Source organism: Papaver somniferum, unplaced genomic scaffold (genome assembly GCF_003573695.1).
Source record: "Papaver somniferum cultivar HN1 unplaced genomic scaffold, ASM357369v1 unplaced-scaffold_25, whole genome shotgun sequence".
Lineage (NCBI taxonomy): Eukaryota > Viridiplantae > Streptophyta > Magnoliopsida > Ranunculales > Papaveraceae > Papaver > Papaver somniferum.
Window position 1 is genome coordinate 180,511 of NW_020635485.1, and position 13,093 is coordinate 193,603.

Sequence of the window (13,093 nt, forward strand, 5' to 3'; positions counted from 1 at the left end):
TCAAGGGTTAAACTAGGTGTCGAGAGTGAGAAAATGTCATGCAAAAAAGATAATGTACAGTGGTTTTGAGCTGTATCATTCTTACATGCCACTCCATGAGCCATATCATGTCTTAAGATGCATTCTTGCCTTGATAATAGCTGGCACAAATGTAGCAGCACCATAAGTAGCAGTATATAAAATGAATGTGCCGGGAAATTCATCTGCATTCATTTCATACAAGTCCTTGAACAGAGTAATTGGGGAACACAAACTCCTAAGCCGAAAAAGTTTTAAAAGCAACAGTAAAGAACACTCACCTCTATCCATTCGAGTTGATACTGTACGGCTCAGGCACCTACCTTGCCAGAAGTCTGGTGCAACCTAAAATCAAATTCATGTATATTATAAACAGAACAGTTAGGACCAAGTAGCTGGGTCTAGAACAATCCAATTCATCTCCTGTTTATGTACCCCAATGTAAAAGTAAATTGAAACATGGCAAACCTTGTTTTATTACAAAAATATATATATGTAACTTTACTGGGGTCAACCCTCCGACAGGTTACAGATACGTGCAAGACAACACACAGCATCACGCTACTGGATAATGTTTTACAAAGATAGTTTCATTAAAGGAGGACACAGCCTATAGTATCACTCCCACCAATCAAACTTTAGAGAAAGCTTTACAGGTAAATAAAATTTGACATATGGTATTTTAGTCTAGAATACTATTAATGGATAACATCAAGAGGAGACCAAACCTCCAAACATTGACACACGCCGCTGAAGCTCTTAATGAAGTCACGACTTATGTAATGCCCAAGTGAGCGAATATATAGCATATCTCTGAACTGAAGTTTGTTCGGTCCACCTTTCTCAAGTTGGCTCAGTCCACCTTTCTCAAAAGGGGCTACAAAAAAAATGTTTCAGCTTTAACAGGGTGTTAAGCACAAGACAAATATATAACTCTCACATTTCAGAAAGTGTAGAAACTGCTTTTAACTGAAATATTCTAACTTGCCTTCGAGCAAAGTTATTCCTCGCTGGACATCTTCTGGTTGTCTTGTGTGAACAAGAGCCCAGGACAACTTGATGATGTTTTCATTCTTAACCTCATCTGATGCATCATCTCCAGCCTCTGCGATATCTCTCTCACAATCCTGTGTATGCATAGGAAAATTAGAATCCAACAAACAAACTTGGACCAGCGTCGACTTGATCAGCTTGACAGTTAAACCACCTTGTACCATAGAATATGTTTTGCCTATCTACTTCAAGGCCCGTGTAAAAAAGAAACATGTCAGTAAAAAGACAAGTTATAAGTAGGAGAAACTTCGCAAGGTCAGAGGTGGAATCAATATCCAGTCTAAACTCATCTTGTAAGAAAGAACAAAACCACATAAAACAATGTGGTAAAAGAGTCACCAGAAACAATCACCAGAATAGTTGTGTATAGGCAGCTTTATGACCAATTATGAGTGTAACACCTCGGCATAAACGAGATATATTACAAGTTCAATCCAAGAAAGTGATTATCCTTCAAAAACCTACATACAGCACTGAAAACAGATGGTTGTAGAGCAAACGATTGTTACAGAGTGAACAATTTAAACCAACAGATATGACCCTCAACTAAAAGTTATCAACCTCTTAGCCAGCAAAAGGGTTAAAAAAGCTGACTAAGCAACACAGGATACTGTCACCACAAAATTGGATTGCCGAGAAGTAGACTACAAAAGCATTCTCATAGACATAATTTATGATCCTTGATAATTCATTGCAGGTCTCAGAACACTTTGGCTAAACCAAACAAAAAATCTTGGTAGTTATTATTTTTGATGTGTTGAGGTTAGGTAAAACGCCATTTTCCAGTACAGTAATAAATAGCAAATGTGAATATAAGCATAAAAAAGAAAGATCAGATAGAGAGAAACCTTGAATCAGGAAATGAGCCTTAAAACTCTGAAATAACAATAACTTAAACGACAAAAAAACTTACAAGAATCATATCACGATAACATTTTTTTTTTTTTTTTTGATCAGAGATATCACGATAATATTGGTGCTCTCCCCGAATGAGAAACCAGAGAACCGATCCAAATTTTTTCTTCAGGGTCAATGCTTAGTTGAAGTGGGGTGCAATCTACAAATCCAAATCAATCGTACTCTTATTAATCCGTCGTTTATGCACACTCATGTACGGTAAACACATTGGCATGCCAAGTCACAAAATTAACATACAAAAAGAAAAAGGCTCAAGATTAAAGATAAACTAAGATGCTCTTCGGAAGATCAACGTGCCATGAAAGATCAATTCGGAAGAAATTTTACTGCAACTAGAGGTGAATATAGGCTGCATAAATATCAGCTCTAGCAAGAGAAACTGTATAACTTAAATTTTTAAGATAGATGTTGTCTTTGACATACATAGTATGGTTGGGGTCAACCTCTTAACACATCACAGAAATGTGCAGGATAACACGCAATGTTGTGCCACTGGACAATGTTGTCGAAGGAGGACGAAACATATTCCTCCATCATGGCGCAGTAATAGGTAAGATGAAAACCAGATTCTGATTCACACAGAACGTAGAATAAAGAAGAGTTCCTTTGCAGAAAGACAACTATGAAAGAAGATTAATAAAAACTACCTATAAAAGAGTTTAATCAATAAGAAAGCCGCATGATAGAGACGTGACATATTAACAATTTAATAACTCAAAACAAATAAAGAAAAGATAGCTATCTGTGATCCTACATCACTCCACCTTCTAACTTAGAGGTAAGCATTAGAGATTAAAAGAGAAAAAAATATTTACTGGTGGATGGTTGTTTTTAGTCCACATAACTCCTTATGGTTAACATAAAGATGCGGGAGATGAGATCAAACCTCCAAACATTGGTTCAAGTAAGATAAGCTACTTGCATAGTCACCATCTCTGTAATGTCCAACTGCGAGAAGATAAAGCATCTCTCTCTTTTGAACTGGGCTAAGTTCACCCAGTACACCCCTAAGACCGCCTACAAAAACAAATTACCAGTTTTAACTAGGTAGTGAGCACTAAAATCCAGCCGAGAGCGAGAAAACTATTTCAATTTGCTTGATTTAGCATACAAAGTACAGTTATTCAACATCGACAGAAAATGTTAGAACTGTTTATAACTGAAATTTTCTCATTTCACCTTCAAGCTTTTGTATTCCTTCCTTGATATTTCCTTTATCTGTTGAGTGCACAAGAGCCCGGCACAACTTCAGGATGCAACCATTCATAACATCCCTTGGAGTCTCCTCTGGGTAGTTCTTGAGATCTTCTTTATAATCCTGTAAATGCACTAAGAAAGGTTGGAATACATCAACTAATTACACATTTGCAATTGATAATTCAGACTCCTACAATAGATTAACATTTGCAATTGAAAGTCGAGGTGTGTCATCCGCTGTAAAATTCCCAAATCATCTCACTTACTAGTGTATTGGGAAAAATTCAACTCACTTCGGAAAAATACTACCGCTGTTTCCAATACAAACACTTAGCATGCATGTTACTATGAAAGTGACGAATACGAAAGATTACATGGTGATGAACCCTAAGTCAGTGATAATCGCAACTTTGAAGAGAGAACGACTTACATAAATCATAACATCATATAATGGGAACTTATCTTCCCTTGTCAAAACCGCCAGAACCGTGCCGGCGAACCTTCCGACCACTCCTTCGAAAATCCACTTGATGTAGAACTAAACATCTTCACTTCTAACTATGATCCTCTCCACGCTCACCGCACCACTTGTTAGGATTAATGCCTTATGATTAACCTCACAAGACACTAAAAGTTCTTTGGATCAATGTAGAACTAAAGAAAATAGAAATAAGATGCACTAAACGAAACAAAGAAAGATACAAGATTTAACGTGGTTCGGAAAGATGCCTACGTCCACAGACGGCTACGATCAACTGTTATTATAACAAATTACATAGAATTAAACCACAACTATGAGCAGCAGGTTGCTGTTCACAAACACCAAACTAATTCTCTATGAACAAATGTTCTAAACCCTAAAATTCTCTAATTGTGAGAACTCCTCTAAATTATGTGTTGTGTGTGTTTTCCCTAACACTTGTACACACCTATTTATATGGGTTACAAACTTGTCTTCCAAGTATACGAGTTATACTAGGAAACCTAAACATAGCTAAGAAAGGAAACCTTGAGTTTAACTAAAATAGGAAACCTCTAGCTATACCAAAATAAGGAAACACCTAGATGATTCTAGAAAATTCTGGAACCTTCCTAAAGTAACGCTCGATTCATTCCCTCCGCTACTCCATTTTGTTGTGGTGTACCCTTAACTGTGAAGTGCCTAACGATACCTTGTTCCTCACAAAACTTCTTTAGTGGGTCTTCGATATATTCACCGCCATTATCGGAACGTATCTTCTTAATCACACGACCAAGTTGTTTCTGTACCATGGTCTTCCACTTCTTAAACACCTCGGTGACTTCATTCTTATGCTTCATGGAGTAAAGCCAAACTCTCCTCGAAAAGTCATCGATGAAGGTCACAAACCACCTAGCACCTCCCTTAGAAACCGTACGAGAGGGACCCCAAACATCCGAATGGATGTAATCTAACATACCCTGTGTGTGATGTACAGCGGTACCAAAACTGCTCCTACATTGCTTCCCAAAGATGCAATGCTCACATAAATAATGCTTGCAAGTCTTCTCACCTCCAAGCAAGCCTTTACTACTCAACACCGACATACCTTTCTCACTCATATTCCCAAGACGCATATGTCATAAACGTGTTCAGTCCACCTGTTTCTCATCAATTGATTAAGAAACCATAGCTCCGCCACAAACTATATCTCCTTGTAGAAAATATAAATTACCATGTCTTTCACCAGTTATCTTCAAACTATCATTATAGGATACCTTCAAGAATCCATATTCAGCAACATACTTGTATCCAAGTAACTCAAGTACTCCTAACGAAATCAAACTCTTCCTCAAATCTGGAACATGTCTAACCTCTGAAAGTGTTGTGATAACACCATGTGAACGAACCTGTACCGTACCAACTCCAACTGTTTTGCAGGCATTAGAATTGCCCATCATAACAGTACCACCATTCACTTCTCTATAAGTAGTGAAACAATCCTTTGAAGGACACATATGATACGAAGCACCGGAATCAAGCATCCAACCATCATTGAGACAACTCTTTGATGTAACGGTTAACACTTCTTCATCAAAACCACACATTGGGATTTCTAAAACTTCACTTCCTTCAGCAACCGAAGCAACAACATTCTTCGAATCTGATTTCTCACGTTTCTCATCTCTTGCCTTAAGCTTGAGACAATCAGCCCTAATATGACCAGTTTTCCGACAATAGTAACACTCAATATCGCTCTTTTTGGAACGATTCTTTGGCTTTGACTTCCTATTACCATTACCATTCTTTCCTCTATCAACAAACAAGCCCTCGACTTGTGCTTCATCGCTGAACTCTTGCTTCCTTAATGCCTTAGATTGTAAAGCAGAGACCACATCATCGAAAACCAACTTCTCTTCATCATCATCGTCTTCATCGGTTTTCCCATTCAACAAATAGTCAACGAAAGAATCATATGAGGGGCAAAGAACATAATAGTATCATGTATTTGTCCGTATCAGAGATAGTGACATTGATATTGGACAAATCTGAACAGATCTTATTAAACTCATTAATATGATCAATCATAGACTTACCTGGAGACATCCTAAAGGCATGGAGTCTACGTTTCAGGTAAAGTTCTGAAATCAAATCCTTTTATAAGTAAAGCTTCTCTAACTTCTCCCACAACGTCTTTGCAGAGGTTTCACTCGAAAAGTTATGAGTGATCTCCCTTGACAAACATAAACGAATAGTTGAACACGCCTCCAAATCAAGGTCAGCCCACTTCTCATCAGTCCAATCCTTTGGTAACGTTGCTGGCTTCGCCTTGATAGCTTTGATTTGTTTCATACTAACAAGAATATCTTTTACATCAGTTTTCCATGATGTGAAATTATTCTTCCCATTGAACTTGATAATATCAAATCCATGCACCTTCGAAAATCCACTTGATGTAGAACTAAACATCTTCACTTCTAACTATGATCCTCTCCACGCTCACCGCACACTTGTTAGGATTAATGCCTTATGATTAACCTCACAAGACACCAAAAGTTCTTTCGATCAATGTAGAACTAAAGAAAATAGAAATAAGATGCACTAAACGAAACAAAGAAAGACACAAGATTTAACGTGGTGCGGAAAGATGCCTACATCCACAGACGGCTACGATCAACTCTTATTATAACAAATTACATAGAATTAAACCACAACTATAAGCAGCAGGTTCTTGTTCACAAACACCAAACTAATTCTCTATGAACAAACGTTCTAAACCCTAAAATTCTCTAATTGTGAGAACTCCTCTAAATTCTGTGGTGTGTGTGTTTTCCCTAACACTTGTACACCTATTTATATAGGTTACAAACTTGTCTTCCAAGTATATGAGTTATACTAGGAAACCTAAACATAGCTAAGAAAGGAAACCTTGAGTTTAACTAAAATATGAAACCTCTGACTATTCCAAAATAAGAAAAAACCTAGATGATTCTAGAAAAATTCTGGAACCTTACTAAACATCGACAATTCTAACATATATGACTTTGATCAAGATTGAAAAAGCTATAATATCTTTTTTCTTAAATTATAGGGAGTATATCAGTAGATTAAAGGAAGAGTTTTGTCCCGAAACATCTCCAAAATAGAAATCGGATGCCCTTTAGGAGATGGTCTACTAGTTTATGTGTGGCATGAAAATGAGTCAGCAATGTGTTTTTCGGTATTAAGCCAAAGTCAAACTAGTATATTGGGAACTTAATAGTCCTCGAAGTTTTCGGAGAATATGATTTGCTTATGAGACATACAAAATATGATTTTATGTTCGTTGATGCTTCCAGAACTAACAGTTCCAATCTTGTAGGCAGCGAAGCCAACAGAGTTTTCGGGGGCAGCTAGATGCTGAATAACTTATGCAGACTCGTTAGTATATGCTGAAGCTCAGTCCGTGCTTTCAGCCAATAAGTGGTCTAACTTTATCTAGTTGGAGAAAGTTATCTATGCTTGAGAGAATCTCTCTCTACTTCAGGCTATTAATGAAGTTCATTATGCATTGCACAGGACAAAATTTCTCATTATAAACAATTATAAAATCAGCATTTCCTCACTTGTATAATCCAAGATTATAAATGTGTGTATATAAATGGAAAATATGATAGGCAAGCGGGATGCATTAGCTAAGCTAGCTGGTAAATCTCATGTAAATATGAAAGGGAAAGGATCCAATAAGATTGTTATAATGACATAATTTTATAAATCTCTACCAAACCCTATCGGAAATGAATTTGAAGCTAAGATTCTGATGATATGTTCCTCTTATAAATATCTACATTCCTATCAAAAATGAAATTTTTCTGAAACACGAAACTTCACCATCCACAAATTTTAATTTTAATCTTTAATCTTCAAGGATTGATATTTAAAATGGTATATGATGGTCTTATACATCTTGGATTGCTCCCATTTTTGGTGGAGTGTAGAGGCTTTTGAGAAGAACATGACATTAAAAAATTAACATCAAATTCATTGTCGGTTGGGCTTGGTAGAAAAAATGGTGCTAAAATGTCAAGATTATATCATTATAACCATGTCAATAAAAATGGGATACATTTCCTTCGAGAGCCATTCCAATAACCTTTTTTTATTTTCGCATGATTGCTAAAAAAAAGATGCCAGTATTAGCAGGTGATACTGTTGAATGATCCAGCGGTCAGGATCATTTTATCTTAGAATGGTATCCCTGGAAGTTTTGGCATCCCCCTTTAGCAATCTTGCTTTTTTGTGTGTGTGTGTTTAATAATCTGCCATTTTTAGGGGACCTCAAAAGAATTAGGGGCAAATTTTTTATTCCCAACCAATCCACAACGTTAAGAGATGTCCAAAAACGCAGAGAATACCTTAATGCCCTTCCATAGTCGGAAGCTATTTTGTGCCCGATTGATATAACGCAAACAGAAGCTTACTAGCGTGATTTATACTACCGATTAAGTTCGTTTTTGTGCCTAACTCGTATCTAGATTCTATAACAATCGGTAGGTAATATCACTTAATAAGCTACTGATTGTTAAAGTATAGAAATTAGAAATCTTTAGAATTTTGTAGTGGGGAAATTTTGGGCTCCTATATAATTAGACGAATTTAAAACTGTCTAAGCTAACGATTTGGGGCTTCACATAATCGACAAGCTACAATTAACAATCCCTCCCGATTATGGTAGATTTCAAATTCATTAAATGAAGGATTTTAGAAAAACTTCTTTTGGGGAAACCTATAATCGGAAGCTTCTGTAATCCATATGCATTCCGATTATGACTACATCCAAAACACCAACCAAATGGTTATGGTCGGCTCTGTACCCTTGAAACCTATGGAATTTGGCAGAGGTTCGATTTGGGGCTTCATATAATCGGTAGGTATTTAAGTAACAAACCCTACCGATTTTGGTTACTCAACAATCGGTAGTTTATGATGTGGTATTGCCTACCAATTATTAACCGTTTGACAGATAAAACCAAAATCAACCTAAATTCATTTCATTTCATTTTCTTTTCAACTTCAACTCCTCTTCTCCTTTTTCCTTCTGATTGCATAGAGGAAAACTCTCCCGCTCTCCGCGATATACATCGTTAATCGTCGAATTGAATCATCTTCGATTATTCTCTATAAAGATGAAAGAAAAGGATAATCAGAAAGCTAAAACCAACAACATTTATCGCGGTAAGGATCCAAAAATTGGATTACATGCTCGTAATAAAGAAGTTTTAACTCGTGAATCCGAAGAACACCGAGAACACGAAGAAGATGCGACCCCTAATATAGGCGAAATTGAAAGCCAAACTCTCCAGCAACTTGAAATGGCGCCAATTAGGTAATATTCGACCATTAATTTGGTTTATATTGGTTCAATTCGTCGAGTCCATGATTTTTTTTAGGGTTTTTCGGTTATTACCCATATTCGGTAGATTAGTAATTGTTTTAAACTTACGATTGTTGTTGATTTCTTCATTTCACAAGAACATTCGTCATATTCGGGTGCTAAATATTTAGGTTGCCTACCGATTGTTGAACATTTTTCATTACTGAGGCGTAAATCGATCATAATCGAAATCTAATTGTGTTTTTGACTTCCGAATATACTATGGAAGAACAAGTATTAGGGATTCAGTAATCAGTTGATATGTTGTGTAATTTGCTTCTGATTGTTTAGGCTCAACCATATTAGTAGTTTCTGGACACAAAGTGATGCATATTCGGTAGACATTAGTTTTGTGAGGCTTCCGATTGTGATGCATTCAGAAGGGTATATTTTTTATTAGTTTTCAATTATTTTGTGTAGATAAACATATTCGAACACCAAAAAATTCTTTTGTTTCCGATTATTCGTATTCGGTAGGTTTTTGGTGAACTGGGACTTCTGATTCTGCACAATCGGAGGCTAGTGGTTTACTCAACCAACCGAATATATATTCAGAAAGGTTGGTTTTACATTAACTATCGATTATAGAGTTTACTAACCTGTTACACTTTCTATTGTTGTTTAGGGATATGCGAGGTAAAAAACATTAAGATGCAATTGTCTTAGCCAGTGCAAGGAAGAAAATGTGTATGAACTTGACAGCTAGTGCTAGGAGATCTAGGACTGCTAAAGCTGCTTCAAGTGCTCTACATGGAACTCAACAAGAAAATCAAGAAGTTGTTCAACCTAGTGCCCCTCAGTCAAAACCGGTTCAAGAAGGTGTTCAACCAAGTGTCTCTCAATCACAACCAGTTCAAGAAGGTGTTCATCCAAGTGCCTCTCAATCACAACCATATCAAGAAAGTGTTCAACCAAGTGCTCCAGCATCACAACCAGAAATTGAAATACAAGCACCCGAAGAAGTAGGACAACCTAGTGGTGCTCAAGAAGAAGGAGAAGCCGAAAAGAAAAATCCTCTTCGAAAGAAAGCGCAACACCTTGTCCCAGATGAACTGAAGGTGAAGGATATTCCAGAAGGTATAATCCTTAGGCTTCCGGAGGATGGAGGAGAATTTTTATTTGGATACAAAAACTCTTGGGCCAAAGAAATATATGAAACCGAGGTAATTATCGTATACATTTTTATTAACCTATTATGTTTTTCTTCGTAATACTTTTAACGGTTATAGTTTTAGGTTATTCTAATTTTATTTTTTAACTTGTCATGTGTTTAATAGTATCATTCCGATGCGGTTCGTTTACTCAAACCGACCGCCGCACCAACTAAAATGCTAGATTGGCCTCTGAAGGATGAATGTGAAAGGTTCAAGACCATTATTGCAAATTCAGGGTTTGCTGATGCTGCGGAGAACTCAATCTTGGAACACGACCGGGTAAGACAGACACCTTCCATATGCCGTTTGGGGAGAAGACGATTACCCCAGATGATATTGTGTAGATTCTTAAACTCCTTGTCCACGGCAAAGGTGTTAGGGCTGAGTTCATAAAGCATTTGGAATGGAGCAAACTTTATGCTCTAATTTAAAAGTTTTTGGGTTGGGATGAAGAAACACCAACAACTGAGTTCAATATATGCATGAAGTATAGAACTAGACAGTTCAACATTAGTACTCTGATGGATATGTTCAAGGGCAGCAAGGAAAAAGAAGAGAAAGAAACCTTAACCGATGTGCAAGTCAACCACGCGACCACCGCATATCTCCTATGTGTATTGGGATGTGTCGTTTTCCCCAATACCGGTGGAAATCGGGTCGACGCCTACCTTTTACAACTTCTGGATCCTCTCAATAAAGTGCATGAATACTCTTGGGGTACGACATGCCATGCGTGGTTGATGGAAGAGTTGAGAAAGGCGTCGAGGGTTGGAATTATCCATCCTGTAAATTCCATTGGGATAGAAGGGCGCATTACTTGGTCAACCAAGGAAGGCCAGCCAACCGAGGTTTTGAAAATTCTCCCAACTATATGGAATGGTACCGGAATGTTTCTCACATTCGTGTAATCCGTGATCTTAAACCAAAGCCAGCTTCGGACAAGAGTATCCTCAAATAGAAACTTGGGGGTTATGAAAGATTGGTACGTATTGTTTTCTTAGTTTAGTTTAATATTATGTGTCAAAATAGAGTAATAAATGTTTGATGGTATGCTAAGTTTTAAAACAGATGAGCAGGTTCAAGAGTTTGTCCAAATGGTGCACTAATTGCATAAAATTCGGAGAGCCTGTGCCACTTGAGAAGATAAAAAAGCACCAATAGTTGATTGATAACATTGGCAATGAAGATTATGCATCTCAGTTTGGGGAAAATGGCAACCAACCTAATAAGATTGTGAAAAAAAGACCTTGGGCATCATCGAGCACTCGAGTCGATGAAACCAATGACGATGTTGGTCCACGTCGTAGAGGTGGTAAAGGTTGCAAAATCCAAGAAAAAAGGAACAAGTAAACTTTCGATGTTGTAAACTCTCAATGTTTTCGTTAACTTTATGGATAACTTTGTTTATGTCGGATTACGTCGTTTTCAAAGTTTGTATCGGATTATTAGTTGTTACGTTATGTTTATGGATTATGAATGGTTATGTTGTTATGTTTATGCATTTAACGATGACTCGCAAGCGAATCACATGAAGAGACATGAAACTTTTGAATTTTGGAACACAATCGGAAGCTAAGTTTATATTTGAACCTTCTGATTCTGGGGATTTTGCATTTTTTGGTCAGAATCGGGAGCTTTATATATTATTAACCTACCGATTCCGGGGAATTTGCAAAATATTTCGTCAGAATCAGAAGATTTCTAATATACTTTTTCTTCTGATTATTATGTGTAAAGAAAACTTTGTTTTCTGTATCCAAACAACACCACAATCGGAAGGTAAATGTGCATCATGACTTTCGAATTATAATAATCGGTAGGTTTAATGTTTATTACCCTTCTGATTATTCTATGTGAGAAAACTTGGTTTCATGGAACCAAACAATACCATAATCGGAAACAAAATCACTCATTGGTTTACTATTATGATAATCGGTAGTTGTTGTTTATATTATTCCACCGATTATTCTATGTGAAAAAACTTTGTTCCCTGGAACCAAGCAACAACATAATCGGAAAGAAAATCACTCCTTGGTTTACCATTGATATAATCGGTAGGTTTGGTGTATATTTTCCTACCGATTATTCTATGTGAAAAAGCTCAGTTTCCTGGAACCAAACAACAACATAATCGGAAAGAAAATTGACTAATAATATACCCGAATATTAGAATCGGTAGCTTGTTTAACTAAATACGTTTTCGATTGCTTATAATCGGGAGTTTGTTATATTAATATGCTTCTTGCATTACATAAAGTTCAAAAGACCTTAACGTCACAATCACATTAAAAGCACCTAAATCCATACTCCTAATTGACCATAAAAGTATTTAAAAATATCATAACGTCCAGTGACCATAGAAATTGTCCCTCTTGATTTTGTAACATCTTCCATGTTCAATTCGTTTCCCGTAGAGGTCCATATACCAACGATCAACAAGATTTATCTGACATTACGAATGAGTAACAAGTTAGTACTAACTTATGTTAATATGAATCGGAGTTATACAGATACTTACTCGTTTTTCATATGTCCACCAAGAAAAAGCGTCCCTAACAAATCGTTCCTCATCTTCAAGTTTGTCAATCTCCTTGTTGATCGCCTTCTTTCTCATCTTAATGTCATTGGATGATCTTTGAATACGATTACCATCTAACGCCTCAAATACCATTAAAATACGGTTCCATAACTTCTCTTTGGATTCCCGTTTGTGGAGCTTGTGAACACGATCATGAGCAGTTACCACAAACCACGCTCTATAAATAGCATAATCTTATTCTTCGGCAAAAGCAATATCCATGTTTTTTGTTTTCAAAATTAGAACTGAAGAGAGGAAAGAGTTTGGTGCAATTGGGATTGTAGAGATGAGTTTCTTTATAT

The 13,093-nt window shown here is 36.7% G+C and overlaps 1 protein-coding gene across 1 annotated transcript; it reads right to left on the reverse strand.

Annotated features, from left to right (window-relative positions):
• Nucleotides 1–2,095: 2,095 nt before the first annotated feature.
• On the reverse strand, nt 2,096–3,724 carry LOC113341181 (mitochondrial fission 1 protein A-like). Its single transcript, XM_026586163.1, has 4 exons — nt 3,617–3,724; nt 3,169–3,307; nt 2,876–3,006; nt 2,096–2,128 (listed from the first exon to the last, which is right to left on the reverse strand). Exons 1-4 carry the CDS (start codon nt 3,623–3,625, stop codon nt 2,108–2,110), a joined length of 300 nt encoding a protein of 99 aa, XP_026441948.1. The 5' UTR covers nt 3,626–3,724; the 3' UTR covers nt 2,096–2,107.
• Between the last annotated feature and the right edge of the window lie 9,369 nt (nt 3,725–13,093).

What these genes read in the sequence shown, in the direction of transcription:
- LOC113341181 (XM_026586163.1), bottom strand. An exon ending in AGGAATACAAAAGCTTGAAG is followed by an intron (nt 3,007 to 3,168) that starts GTGAAATGAGAA and finishes TTGTTTTTGTAG; the next exon opens with GCGGTCTTAGGGGTGTACTG. An exon ending in ACTTGAACCAATGTTTGGAG is followed by an intron (nt 2,129 to 2,875) that starts GTTTGATCTCAT and finishes TTGGATTTGTAG; the next exon opens with ATTGCACCCCACTTCAACTA.